At 56.7% G+C, this 14,631-nt stretch overlaps 1 protein-coding gene across 4 annotated transcripts; it reads right to left on the reverse strand.

Moving 5' to 3' along the window:
- Positions 1-2,076: 2,076 nt before the first annotated feature.
- Positions 2,077-13,419, reverse strand: LOC135575625 (AT-rich interactive domain-containing protein 1B-like). Of its 4 annotated transcripts, none has more exons than XM_065033268.1 (3): positions 12,944-13,419; positions 12,031-12,159; positions 2,077-2,256 (listed from the first exon to the last, which is right to left on the reverse strand). In XM_065033268.1, exons 1-3 carry the CDS (start codon positions 13,302-13,304, stop codon positions 2,225-2,227), a joined length of 522 nt encoding a protein of 173 aa, XP_064889340.1. In that variant the 5' UTR covers positions 13,305-13,419; the 3' UTR covers positions 2,077-2,224. The 4 variants fall into 4 exon arrangements, 2 of the variants coding, with proteins under 2 accessions (XP_064889340.1, XP_064889339.1); XM_065033267.1 differs by lacking the exon at positions 2,077-2,256 and adding an exon at positions 10,732-11,048 and having other exon boundaries at positions 12,944-13,404; XR_010466750.1 differs by lacking the exons at positions 12,031-12,159; positions 12,944-13,419 and adding an exon at positions 2,891-3,130 and having other exon boundaries at positions 2,116-2,256.
- Positions 13,420-14,631: the final 1,212 nt, after the last annotated feature.

Consider the following 14,631-nt stretch of genomic DNA (forward strand, 5'->3'; position numbering starts at 1 on the left):
CATGACAGTCATGGCCCCACCCACCAGCAGGGACACAGCAGCCGAGATGGCCACGCCCATCAGGGCAGCCACCTTGTTCCCATGGGCAGGGGGCAGGGCCACAGGGGCAGCTGATACGGCCGGGAGCTGCCGCCTGAGCACGGCGCAAACCAACAGCCCCTCCGGCAGTGCCAGCATGGCTGCCAGCCCTCCCCCCCCAGCCATCTTGGATTCCAAGCAGGGTGGCGCCCAGCAGCCATGCTGTCCTCATTTTGTTGTGCACAGGGCCCCGTGCAGCATCGCAACCCAGGACAGCTGGTGGGGTGAGGGGACCCAGGAACGTCGATCTATGGGTGGAATGCAGAAGCTGTGGGGTGCTACATATCAATGGGCCAGAGTGCTGGAAGTATATGGTGCTGCAGAGCAGTGCTGTGGCTGTATAGGGCAGACTGGATCTGTGGGGCACTGCTGTGGGTCTATGGGGCAGGGTGCAGGAGCTAGTGCGCTGTAGGGCAGAATTGCTGGCCTATGGGCTAGTGGGAAGAAGCTATGGTGTTTTCTGGGACAGTGCTGTTGATCTATAGGGCAGAGGAACTACGGGGTGCTGTAGGGTTACTCTGTGGGTCTACAGGGCAGAGTGAACAAGATATGGGGTGCTGTGGGACAGCACTGTGTGTCTATGGGGCACAGTGGAGACTTAGGGTGCTGTGGAGCACTGCTGTCCATTTATGGTGCAGAGTAAAAGCAGCTATGGGGTGCAGTGACTCTATAGGGCAGAAGGGCTATGGGCTGCTGTGGGTCACTGTGTGGGTCACTCACCTGTAGGGGGTTCAGCCTCTTCAGGGGTGTTTCACACCACAACAACCCCATTGACCCCACAGCCGCCCTGACCCCCACACCGCCCCATAGACCCTTGTGACCCACCCATAGTGGGCAGTGCAGGCGTAGTCAGGAGGGAAGGGTGGTCAGGTGGACAGAGGTGTGGGGCGCTGTGGGGCAGCACTTTGCACCAATGGGGCAGAACGCAGCACCTACAGGCTGCTGTGGGGCAGCTCTCTGGGTCTAAGGGGCAGAGTAGAGTCCTGTGCGGCAGCACTGTGGGTCTATGGGGAAGAGTAGAGTCACTATGGGGTGCTGGGGGGCACTCCTGTGGATGTATGGGGCAGAGTACAGGAGCTATACGGTGCTGTGGGGCAGTACTGGGCATCCATGGGGCAGAGTGCAGGAGCCATGGGGTGCTGGGGGCACTCCTGTGGATGTATGGGGCAGAGTACAGGACCTATATGGTGCTGTGGGGCAGTACTGGGCATCCATGGGTCAGAATGCAGGAGCCATAGGGTGCTGGGGGGCACTCCTGTGGATGTATGGGGCAGAGTACAGGACCTATATGGTGCTGTTGGGCAGTACTGGGCATCCATGGGGCAGAGTGCAGGAGCCATGGGGTGCTGTAGGGCACTCCTGTGGATATATGGGGCAGACTACAGGACCTATATGGTGCTGTGGGGCAGTACTGGGCATCCATGGGGCAGAGTGCAGGAGCAATGGGGTGTTGTGAGGCAGTGTTGTGGGTCTATGGGGCAGAGTGTAGGAGCCATGGGGCATTGTAGGGCAGTACAGTGGGTCTATAGGCCAGATGAGCTATAGGGTGCTGTGGGACAGCACTGTGGATCTGTGGGGCAGAGTACAGGAGCTATAGGGTGCTGTAGGGCAGCACTCTGCACCCATGGGGCAGAGTGGAAGACATATGAGGTACTCTGTGGCACTGCTGTAGACATATGGGGCTGAGTGGAGAAGCCATGGGGTGCTGTGGGATAGCAAGCAGGAGCTATAGGGTGCTGTGGGGCAGTGTTGTGGATCCGTAGGGCAGAATGGAGGTGCTATAGGGCACTGTGGGGCACTGTGTGGGTCACTCACCTGCAGGGTGTTCAGCCTCTTCAGGGGTGTTTCACCCCACAACAACCCCATTGACCCCACAGCCGCCCTGACCCCCACACCGCCCCATAGACCCTTGTGATCCCCCCCCGCCCCATCCCCGCCATGGTGTGCAGTGGAGATGTGGCCAGCCAGAGGAGGTGGGGGGGGGCACAGTCAGCAGGAGTGCAGTGGGGGGGGCACGCGGTCAGCCGGGGGGGGCGGGGGGGCACAGTCAGCCGGAGTTGGGGGGGCACGCGGTCAGCCGAGTTGCGGGGGGGGGCACGCGCGGTCAGCCGGAGCGGGGGGCGCAGTCAGCCGGAGGGGGGGGCGGTCAGCCTGCCTTCGCTGTTCTCTGCGCAGGAGCTGCAGTGGGAAAGGGAAGGAAAGGGCCGTTATTTGTGTCACAGTCCTGGGAAACAGCCCCAAATCCCCCCGCTTCAACATTAACCGAGTGAGCAAATTAACTGCCAAAAAAATGGATCTTGAAAGCTTCTTTGAGCACAAATTATCCTAAAAACAGCCCCAAAATGAAGTAAATTGAATTTGAGACCAAACAGCCTTAAAAATCTCAAAATCCCGCCCAAATATGGTCCCTCACAGCTTTATATAATAAGATATATATGTAAAAATAGATTAGATACATTACATAGTAATTATACATAATATATATAATATATATTAATATTTAATGAATATCATTACAATAGTATATTATAGATATCATTATATTATGCCATTATATATTAATTATAAATTTCATTACATAATATCAATGAGTATTAGTTGATCAGTTAATTATATCAGATTATATATTATATATTTCTACTATTCATCATATTATATCGTTTATAGTAGCATATTGCTATACTGATTTAGTCTATATATTTACTATTAAATTAAAATTAACTTTAATAATTTAAATTTAAATTTAATTAAAAATAAGTTAAATTAAATTAAAATATAGAAATAAATTTTAAAATGGAATGTAAACAATTACGTGGGTTTAGGGAGGCGGCGACCAATCAGCGCCTTTCTCTCCTCAGAGGCAGCGACCAATCAGCGCCTTTCTCTCCCTCGGAGACAGCCGAGCGGGGCTGAGCCGGGGGAGGCTTTCCCGCCAGACGGCACCGGCCAATCAGCGAGCGTCTCCTCGGCCCCCTCAGCGTGAGGGAGAGCGGGACGGGGGAGACAAAATGGCGGCGGGTTAAAAAAGCCGAACATGTTCCCGCTTAAATATTAATTCAGTAAATTATATAAATAAATAGATTTTTAAAGCTTTTTTGGGGGCCAAATCAGCACCAGATCTGGGACCCCCAGCTCTAGACACGTTCAATGAAGTGAATTCAGCCCTAAAACCCCCCAAAAAGCAACGAAATGCCCCTCCCGGCTTTAAATACAATAACTTACACACTTATTTCAACAACTACTTACGTTATTTTAACAATTAATAATTTAAACAATTAAGCGGCTTTAGGAGCCTCAGAACCGCCCAAAATGCTCAAAAAAACCCTCATAAAACCTCAAAAAGCCCCGTTTAAATATAATAATTTAAATTAATAAGCGGTTAACAGAAAAAAACGCATTTGGACTCGCAATCCTGGGAAACAGCCCCAAATCTCCCCTCGGGCTTTAAATATTAATCTATTGTATAAATTCTTATCAATAAGTAGATTCAAAAAGCTTTAAAGTCGCAAATCGGCCCCTCAAACTTTAAACGCGTTAAATAAACCTTTCAAAAAGCCGATTTAGACCCCAACGGCCCCAAAACGGCTCCTCACAGCGCTAAATAATTGAAACAACTCAGCGTCTTCAGGAGCCCCGCACCGCAGTGAAATAACAAATCAAATAATAAACCAACAATTAAATCTTAGGAGCCTCAAACCCGCCCAAAATGTTCCAAATAAAACCTCAAATAAACCCTTTAAACATAACAATTTAAATAAATAAGGGCTCTAAAAAAACCGATTTGGACTCAAAATCCCGGGGAAAAGCCCCAAATCTCCCCGAGCTTTAAACTTTAATTCTCCTGATAAACCCTCAATAAACAGATTTCAAAGGCGCCTTCTGGCACAAATCGGCACCCAAAAATTACGTAAAAACATCTTTTAAAAGCCGAATTGGACCCAAACCAGCCCCGATTGCTGAGAAAAGCCCCGAACCGGCTCCTCCCGCGTTCAACACAACGATTTAAACCGCTAAAGCAGCTCCGGGAGCCTTAATCGCCCCCGCCCCCCCCTCCCCCATCAAACCCGCGGCTTTAAAACCCCAGTTCCGATCAAAACCCCCAGATACACCCCAGCCCGCCGGTCACTCATTAACCCGCCGAGCCCCAATTAACACCCGCACGATAATTACCGCCCTGACCCGCCCCGTTAACTGATTCCGGCCGCCGTTCCTGCCGTTCTCGGGTTTCCCGCCGCGGGGGAGGCGGGGGGCATGAGCTCGCACTGCCGCCTCCGCCTTTCTGGTCCTGCGCGCGTTCTGCGCCGCCCCATTTATTACCTCGTTGTCCCGCCCGGTCCCGCCCCCCGCCCGCCCTCCTGCCAATGGACGAGCCGCCCCGTCAGCCGCGCTGCCCAATCAGCGCTTCGTTGCTGTGGGCTAACGTCGGCGAGAAAACGCCGACCAATCACCGCCTTTTCTACCTCAGGGGCGCTAGCGAATCAGCGCCTGTTACTGGGAGGGCGAACTTCGGCGGAAAGTGACCAATCAGTGCCTTCCTCCCCTCAGCGACACGGTGACCAATCAGCGCCTTTCTCCCACCCCCTCGGAGAACCCCTCGTGGGGATGAGCCAATGGACGATTTCCGAGGCTGAGACTGTCAGCCAATCAGCGAGCGCCTCCTCCCTCCCTCGGTATAAAATAGCGAATGAGAGGCGAAAGGAGAAACAAGATGGCGGAAGAGAAGACATCGTGGCGACATGCAGCGGCGATTGAGGAGGAAGGAGGAGAGTCGGGGCTGGGCGGAAAAGCGGCGGCTCCTCCGGCCGCGGCAGCAGCGATCGGGGGGTGTGGGGGGGAAACCGGCGGCTCCTCCGGCCGCGGCAGCAGCAGCGATCGGGGGGTGTGGGGGGGAAACCGGCGGCTCCTCCGGCCGCGGCAGCAGCAGCGATCGGGGGGTGTGGGGGGGAAAATCGGCGGCTCATCCGGCCGCGGCAGCAGCAGCGATCGGGGGGTGCGGGGGGGAAAACCGGCGGCTCCTCCGGCCGCGGCAGCAGCGATCGGGGGGTGCGGGGGGGAAAACCGGCGGCTCCTCCGGCCGCGGCCGGCACGTGGCTTCACCGGCACCGCGGCTGCGAGACCGCGCGCTGTGGGGCTGCGGGGCGGGTGTGGGGCCGGGGGCTCCAGGGGTCCCGCAGCGGCGGCCGTGGGGCGGGATGGGGCGGCTGCGGTGATAGCTGTGGGGCACTGAAGTGGCTGCTGTGGGGGCTCTGCAGAGGCGTGTCTGGAGCTCTTGCGGGGCAGGAGCAGGGCTGCTGTAGCGGTACCTGTGGGGCAGCCATAGGGCTGCCATGGGGTTACTTAGGGTCACGCATGGGTGGGGGGGGCGCGCGCGCAGCTGGTTGTAGCCCCACCCACGGGGGTGGGATCCGTGCTGAGGGGCGGGGACTGGGAGGACACACCCATTGGGAGGCCCACCTGGGGGAACTGGGCAGGGGGTGGGACCTCTGTGTGTCACACCGCCATAGGAGGAGCCGCTTGGGGTAGGGAGAAGGACACGCCCAAAGAGGGCGTAGCTTAGGAAGGGAGGGGTGGAGCCGAGAGTAGAGTGGGCTCTGTACAGCACGTGCTCTGAGGGGGCGTGGTTTAGCAGGGGCTGAGTTTAGGGGTGGAGCCGCGGGCGGGGCTTCGATGCATTATGCTGCTGGGAGGGGTCTGTAAGGGACACGCGACTCGGGGAGGGCACAGACTGGCAGGGGCGGAGCTTGGAAGGGGGGGAGTTCGGGGTGTGGCTTTCTCAGACCACGCCCTTGGAGGGAGAAGCCGGACTGGATAGCACACTGAAAAATTAAAATTAGCTGTTGTTAATCACATCTAGTTTGATGTCTTTTTATTTTAACTCAGAGGTAATTAATAGCGGTCATGTTTTTGCACAACCCCAAAAAAGCTGTGGTTAAATTCAGACTGTCATAACTGTTTTCTAATATTATTTTACAACTAAATATCTTTTAGTGTTCTGTTGGGAATCATTACTACCTGGGAACTTTTTAATACCTCTGTTTATAAACAGCCACTACTTTGTGGTTCCTTTATACTTCTCTTTAAAAAAAGAAATGTAACGTTTTGACTCTGGTTGGTTCTGAGCTTTGTTGCCTCCCATCTCGTGGCTCTGTTATAATTCGAATACTAAACACTCACGATCACTTTCCAATGCTGTTTAAAATCTAAAGCTTCCTCACTTTGTTTCCTATGCAGTCATTCGTGTCTGCGGTTTATTTCATAACGGTTGTTCAAATGAAGCTACCAATGACTCCACATTAGTTTTCTGCCTTTATCAGTTAAAAGGAATTCCAAACAATGTGTTTTTTAAACTAGCATTCAGATTGGGAACAACTGCTGCCTAGTTCACCAAGTAATAGCTGAAATTAAATTTACTTCTTGCTCATGCCTATATAATTTCATCTATTTACACATTAACATTTTTATCATTACATTACTACCAGGCGGATTAACTAGCACACATTATTTTTTATTATAGATATAAACTAGAGGTTTTTTTTCTCTACAGGTATTACTTCCAATTAGCGCTCCAGTATTTATATTCCACTCTTTTAAATTTTACTACATAAATTGGGGATAATTACTGTCTGCAGAGTTTTGAGTAACAGCTAGAGTAGATGACAGGCATTATTCACTCCCAAAGACTCTTCTGGTTGCTCTTATTTAAGTTTTAATTCTAAACATCTTACAGTAAGTAAGTAGTTCAAATAATAGAACACCAGGACCTTGGAATTTCCAGGCAAACCCACCGCAGCGCCTCGACGTGTCAAGATTGTCGGTGCCGGCTCCGCCAACAAGGCGTCCAGCGAACGCCGCGGTGCTGCCGGGGCTGCGGCAGCGCGACGGAACCGACCGGAGCGCGGGGAGGAGACTCAGCCCAGCAGGTACCACACGTAACGTGGAACACCGGGCAGCCCAACTTCATTTCAAAGGAGGAACACGCACACGGAGCACAAAGGATGCTCTTCTGCACGAGACGCGCTGTCCTTAGCAGCTGCACAGCGACGCTGTCTCTGTGATTGGGAGATCTGGTGGCAAATGAGGGAGCTCTGCACGTTGCACCTTTCAAACCTGCACAGAGTCACACTTCACCCCGCAGGTGACACCAGAAACTAGGAAGCCTCCAAAAAGAATTTACAGCCCCACACCCAAACCAGCTGCACTCACCTCCACCACCAATCCTGCTCTACACACACCTCCTTCTCCTTCACACACCCTTCAACAGCCAGATCCACAGCCATCTCCTCACGGTCATTCACTGCACTGAACGCAGCAGGGTAGGGGTGGAGGGGAGAGAAAGCTAAAGGAAATTTTTTAAAAACTCCCTGTGTTTCTTTCAGTGGCATTTTTGGCGAGCTAAAATACCCCCTAACGGGCTCTTTTGCAGAGCACCGCTACCACGCCGTCCTCCCGTTACGCGTCACGCAGGACGACACGGCTCATCTTGTAACAGAGACAAGCAAGAACTACGAACGCTTCTAGCGGCACTCCACAGGCAATACTAAAACCTGCCCACGACGTACCGCCCTCACAAGTTGTGCTCCAAGTTTATCCCGCCCTCTCCAAAACAAAACAATTCCGGCACGCGGCTCAAGTCTGTCTAACGCTCAGCGCCGCGATCGGGACGCTCGGCCACACGGGCGGCTTCACGGCACTTGCGCCCCTTGCACGCTAAAGCCACCGCAGCTTCCGCTGTAGGTTTTGGCATTCGAGTGCACAGTCAGAGCCGAGGCCTATCCGAGAATCAAACCGAACTGCGGTACGCCTCACCGCTACGTACGGGGCCGGCTCTACACCGCGACGGAGCGCCGGAACAACCGACACCAAAAGCTGGCCGCACGAGCAACCACCGTACGCCTGTAAGGCGCTCGCAAGCCCGTGCGCGCTATCCTGCCTAAATTCCGTACCGCGACTTACGGACGCCCCGCGAGCGCGTGCCCGGTCCCGGCTCCCAGCGCAGAAAGACCCCTCGCCAGAGGTCCTCGTCCGTCCCCGCCGCGACGCGACCGAGACGAGGAGTCTCTCCAGAGAAACCCCCGGGGCGCGCCGACAGAGCCCTCGACTCCGCGGGCCCCGCGGCCGCACAGAGCGGGTCCTCCGGCCGCCTCGCCGGCTGAAACGGGGAAGGGAACGGGACGGCAGAGTCAGCAGCGCTGCTAAGCCGCATTCTTCACAGTATCACAGTATGTTTGGGACGGGAAGGGACCTCAAAAGATCATCCAGTCCAATCCCCCCATGGAGCAGGAACGCCCAGGTGAGGTCGCATAGGAGCACGTCCAGGCGGGTTTTGAATGTCTGCAGAGAAGGAGGCTCCGCAACCTCCCTGGGCAGCCTGGGCCAGGCTCTGCCACCCTCACTGAGAAGAAGTTTCTTCTCAAATTTAAGCGGAACCTCCTGTGTTCCAGCTTGATCCCATTACCCCTTGTCCTATCATTGTTTGCCACCGAGAAGAGCCTGGCTCCATCCTCATGGCACTCACCCTTTATGTATTTATAAACATTGATAAGGTCCCCCCTTATTCTCCTCTTCTCCAAACTAAAGAGCCCCAGCTCCCTCAGCCTTTCTTCATAAGGGAGGTGCTCCACTCCCTTAATCATCTTGGTTGCCCTACGCTGGACCCTCTCCAGCAGTTCCCTGTCCTTCTGGAACTGAGGGGCCCAGAACTGGACACAATATTCCAGATGCGGTCTCACCAGGGTGGAGCAGAGGGGAAGGAGGACCTCTCTCCACCTACTAACCACCCCCCTTCTAATACACCCCAGGATGCCATTGGCCTTCCTGGCCACAAGGGCCCAGGGCTGGCTCATGGTCACCCTGTTGTCCACCAGGACCCCCAGGTCCCTTTCCCCTCCACTGCTCTCTAATATGTAATTTCCCAACCTATACTGGAACCTGGGGTTGTTCCTGCCCAGGTGCAGGACTCTACACTTGCCCTTGTCAAATTTCATCAGGTTATTCCCCGCCCAACTCTCCAGCCTGTCCAGGTCCCGCTGGATGGCAGCACAGCCTCTGGCGTGTCAGCCACCCCTCCCAGCTTGGTGTCATCAGCAAACTTGCCGATAGTGCACTCTATTCCCTCGTCCAAATCGTTAATGAATATACTGAATAACATTGGCCCCAGCGCTGACCCCTGAGGCACTGCACTGGATACTGGCCTCCAGCTGGACTCCGCACCATTGACTACCGCTCTCTGGCTTCTCTCCTTAAGCCAGTTTGCAACCCACCTCACTGCTCTATTGTCTAGACGAAGCTGTTCCATTACTTTCCCAGGGACAGAGGTGAGGCTGACCGGTCTGTAATTACCCGGGTCCTCCTTCTTGCCCTTTTTGAAGACTGCAGTGACATTCGCTTTCCTCCAATCCTCGGGCACCTCCCCCGTTTCCCAAGACTTGGCAAAGATGACGGAGAGCGGTCCAGCAGTGACTTCAGCCGGCTCCCTCAGCACCCGCGGGTGCATCCCATCCGGACCCGTGGATTTATGGATGTCCAGACTATTTAATTGCTCCCTAACCCAGTCCTCATCGACTAAAGCAAACTCCTCCACTGACCGGGCTTCATCTGGGGTCTCAGGGGTACAGGGCTCCCCAGGACGGCCTCCGGCAGAGTAGACAGAGACAAAGAAGGCATTCAGGAATTCTGCCTCCTCTGTATCTTCTGCCACCAGGGCACCCACCCCGTTCATCAGTGGGCCTACATTGCCTCTGGTGTTAGTTTTATCTGCTATGTATTTGAAAAAGTTCTTTTTGCTGTCCTTGACCCCTCTCGCCAGCTGTAATTCTAGGGGGCCTTGGCTATCCTAGCTGCCTTCCTGCATCCTCTAACAGCAGCCTTATATTCCTCCCAAGTGGCCAGCCCCTGCCTCCATGACCTGCAAACTCTCCTCTTCTGCTTGAGCATACCCAACAGGTCCCTGTTCAACCACGCAGGCCTCCTGGCTCCCTTCCTTGACTCCCTTCGTGTGGGGATGCTCTGATCCTGAGCGTGGAAGAAGCAATCTCTGAATGCAACCCAGCTATCTCGGGCCCCTTTTCCTTCAAGCAGTCTTGCCCATGGGATTTCCCCCAGCAATTGCTTGAAAAGGCCAAAGTTAGCCCTGCTAAAGTCCAGGGCTGCAATTCTACTTGCTGTTCTGTTCCTGCCACCCAAGATGCTGAACTCCACCTTCTCGTGGTCACTGCAGCCCAGGCAGCCCTCAACCTTTCCTGCTTCGACCAGACCCTCCTTGCTAGCGAGGATGAGATCCAGCAGTGCACCTCTCCCAGTCGGCTCCTCCACCACCTGCATGAGGCGGTTCTCACCGATGCACGGCAGGAACCTCCTGGACTGTGGCTGGCTGGCTGAACGGTCCTTCCAGCAAACAGCAGGGAACTTAAAATCCCCCACAACAACCAGGGCCTGTGACCGTGAGGCCGCTCTCAGCTGCCCATAGAAGGCCTCATCAACTTCCTCAGCCTGATCTGGTGGCCTGTAACAGACACCCACAGCAGTGTCACCCCTGCCAGCCTGCCCCTTGATCCTGACCCATACACTCTCAACTCGCTCCTCATCCGCTCCTGGGCAGAATTTAGTACACTGTAGCTGCTCTCTCACATAGAGAGCAACTCCACCACCACGCCTGGCTGGCCTGTCTTTACTTCATTTGATGAGGTTAGTTGTAATCGTTTAGTTTCTCGCTGACAACACGTGTCTTAATTATTAGTTAAATACAAACTAAGCTCTCAGCTCCTAAACAACGTGTTACTTAACCTTCCGTCTCCCTCTTGTGCAGAAGGAGCTAAAAGGTGAAAAACGTCCCCTCACCGCGCAGGCGGTCAGAAAGCATTTCCCTCACGTCAACCGGTTCCTGAGGGCTGCATCTTGTACAACTTCACCGCAGCGTACGCTAACTCGGCAGCTTCTCTTCAAAAGCGGGAAGAGAAAACAGGGACAGGCGTCTGGAAAAACAAGGCAGAGAACAGAGCAGCTGGGAACACCGTGTCATTTGCACGTGCACGTCCCACAAGCCCCCGAACGTGGGGGGGCTCCCCGAGGAAAACAAAGCGGGGGCAGCGCCCCAAACAGCCGCAGCCCCGGCCCGCAGGCCGGCAGCCGCCCCCCGGCACGGCAACGCTTCCGGCCGACCCGAGAAGGGAGCCGTTCGTGCCGGCCGGTATCGACACCCCCCTTTTCCAGGCAGCTCGGAGAACTCCCTTTGCCAGCGTTGTCCTGGTACGTTTCCCTCGTCCGGCTGCTCTTGTCTGTACCCCGCGTGCACCATCAAGATGGTTTTCTAGGCACGTTTCCCATTGCCTTGTTCGCACAGAGCTTCTAAATTCGCTCTTACCTGTTCGTCCGATCTCGACAGAGCGCTTCAGCTCCTCGCGCCGCGAGGCGCCGCTGCTCTCCCGTCGCCGGTGACGGCTCCTTTGGACCCTAATTCTGATCGGGCTATAAATCTCCTATTAATTGCTTATCCTCTTTGTTACAGTTTCCTGACGTTGGCTGGAGGACACGGCCACCTGGGCTCAGAGACGCGGCTTCCGTACCGGTCTCTGTCCTCTCGGTGGCTGGTTTTACAGCGGCGCCTGCCAATTTATTGCCAGTTTCCTGAGCAGCGTTTCCCTTCTGAGGCCCGTTGCAACGCGTGACGGCAACTCTCCTAGCAACAGCACAGCTTCCAGCAACCGGAGCATCACGTTTAATCTGCCTCCCTTGTGCCGTTAATACACTTTATTCTTTTCAAACGGCTTCAAGGGCCTGCACCGTTCAAGAAACCTGCTTAGAATCAGTGCAGCTACTAATCTTCTTCTCTTTGCGTAACTCTACAGCTCACGCGAGAGCAATTGCTTCAGCTTTCTGGGCAGAAGCCCCTGGAGGTAAAGCTTTAGCTTCCCTTACCTGCTGGGCGGTCAGCACCGCACGCCCGGCTTCACGTACCCCTCGCTTTACGCAAAGCTGCTCCCACCGCTGACCCGGGAGGCTTCGGCATCCTCCAGCGGCCGGTCCCTTCAATCCGCTTCTGCTGTTGCCGAGCGACCGTGGGCCACCGACTGCCAGACGGATCCACTGAGGAAAGAAGCCGCGCCGAAAACGTTAGCAGGAGCAATATTTACGTCGTTAAACGTTTAAGGAGGCATCGAGGGAGGGATGTTGTTTTCACACCAATGGGGACCTGACCCCCGTCGGGGGGGACGGACACCGGCACGCACAGACCCGACCGCGAACCCCCGCGGCTCGATCGGCGTCTCTGCCCCCCCCCTTGCCGTGCGCTGCAGTACCCGAGTTTCGCCACAGGGCGGCAGCACCGAGGCGCGCCGCGGCACCGCGTTGGGGCGGCCGGGTGCAGTACCGCGCTTTGCCCACAGGACGGCGCCACTGAGACCCGCCGCGGCAGCCCCGGGCGAGCGGTCGTGCCGCGTTTCGCGGGAATCCCGCCAAAAAAACCCCAAAAAACAAACGCGACCAAACAAAAAAGCGCACAGAGAGAGCCGCGGCGCGAAAGCCGCGCCCGCAGGACACGGAACCCGCCGGGGCTCGCCCCGAGCTCCCGCCGAAGCGGCGCCCCGCTCGCCACACCACCCAGCCCGCCCGCAACCGCGCCTTAGCTCTGCTTGTAACCGTCCCCGCGACCGACGGGGGCTCCGCCGCTCCCGGAGGGGCTGCCGCACCGGGCACGGGCGCTGCGCCGGAGGGAGACGCGGCTCCGGACCGCACGCCTCCCAGCAGCTTCGCCAGCGCGGCCGTAAGGGCGGGGGGGAGGGAACCGGAACCGAACGCCTCCGCGCCGCGCCGGCCCCTCCCGCTACCCCCGTTCCAACGGCACGGTCACCCTCGCCGCTGCCGCACTCACCTGCCGCCTCTTTCGCCGCTCCGTTCCCCTCGCGCTCCCCCGCCGTCCCGCCGGGCTCCGCGGGCACCGACAGCCGCCGCGCCCCGGAGACGCCCGCGGCGGGAGGTCCCCGGCTGTCGCCTCCTTCCCCTCCGCCCTCCTGCCGCCTCCGGGGAACCTCACGAAGGGCGGCCCTGAGCCGCCCGCCTCCCGATGCCCGGGCGCCGGCCGCAGCGAGCACTCCGCAGCCGCCCCGACCCCCGTTCCCGTTCGCTCCCGGTCTCCCCCCCCCCGGCGCGACACCGAGACACCGCGGACCTATCAGCGCTCGCGGTTTGGGCATGCGCAGTAGGGAGACCGCAGCACCCGCCCCTTGCCGCATCCCGGTTGGCTCCCCGGGACACGTCAATCACCTCTCTCGCCGCCTATCAGAGCTCGCGATTGCGGCATGCGCAGTAGGGAGACCGCAGCTCCCGCCCCTTGCCGCATCCCGGTTGGCTTCCCGGGACACGTCAATCACCTCTCTCGCCGCCTATCAGCGATCGCGGCTGGGGCATGCACAGTAGGGACGCCGCAACGCCCGCCCCTTCGGCAACATCATTGGCTGCGGGCGGCACGCCAATCAGCATCTCTCCGCCTATCAGCGCTCGCTCTTTAGGGCATGCGCAGTACCTAGCCCTCGACGCCCGCCCCCCCGGCAATCTGATTGGCAGACAGAAATGCAACTGACGTGCCTAGGCAGCCAACCAGCGCTCCGCTCCTCCAGCCCTCCAGCCCTCCCGCGCCATCTGATTGGCCCGCTCTGCATCCTCACCCGCCGGCTCGCCGCCCTGCCGGGACCCCCCCCCCGCGCCCTCCGGCCGCTCGGCTTGCCGCCGCCGCCGCCGCGTTTAAAAGGCGACAACGAACCGCGCTCCTCTGCTTCACGCGGAAAAGGGGGGCGGCTGGTCACCCGCAGCAGGAAAAACCCTTCTGTCCTGCCTTGCCCTTCGCCCTTACCATTGCACGGCTGTGCGCTCCTCAACGTAAAGCAGCCGCCTGACAGACGCACGCTCAGAACTTGACTAGGCTGGCTGGGGTTTTTGTCTGTCTTACGCACACGGACTTGCACTTCTCTGAGGAAACACGTTCTTTTTTAAGCACAGCCTCCCCTCGGGGAAAAAACGTGCCCGCTCCGAGCTCCCCAACACCAGGGAGCCGCGGGGAAACCAGTGAAAGCCAAGACCCACAGCGGCAACGTCAAGTGCCATTTGGCTTCAATTCTGATCACGCACTTAAAAGCCTCTCTCGGTCCTACCGGTGACTGCTCCTGTTCTGGAAGGACAAACTGTCTTACCTGAACATCCTAAACTGAAGGCTCCACGGAACAGAACGGGGATTGAGCCACAGGACAACGTGCCGTCCATTTACGCTAATGGGGGAAAAAAAAACCTAGAATTCAAACCCAAATTTAAAACTGCACGTGTCTTTTCCAAGCAGAAGGAGCCTGTGATTCCACAAAAAAAAGAAGGGCAAATAGCAGGTCAGCTTACCAGAGAAAGACAGGGACAGGGAGCAAGACAAGGAGACACAGAGAGAGGGAGAGAGCGGCAAAAGGGACGGAGAGGCCAAAATGAGCGCTCCACAGCCTCCCCTCCCTCGCCCCGACCCCCGTTTCCCCGTTAACTCCCGCTACCCGCCCCGGGACCCCACGGACGCGTTTGCCAGGG

Source organism: Columba livia, chromosome 17 (genome assembly GCF_036013475.1).
Source record: "Columba livia isolate bColLiv1 breed racing homer chromosome 17, bColLiv1.pat.W.v2, whole genome shotgun sequence".
Taxonomy (NCBI): Eukaryota; Metazoa; Chordata; class Aves; order Columbiformes; family Columbidae; genus Columba; species Columba livia.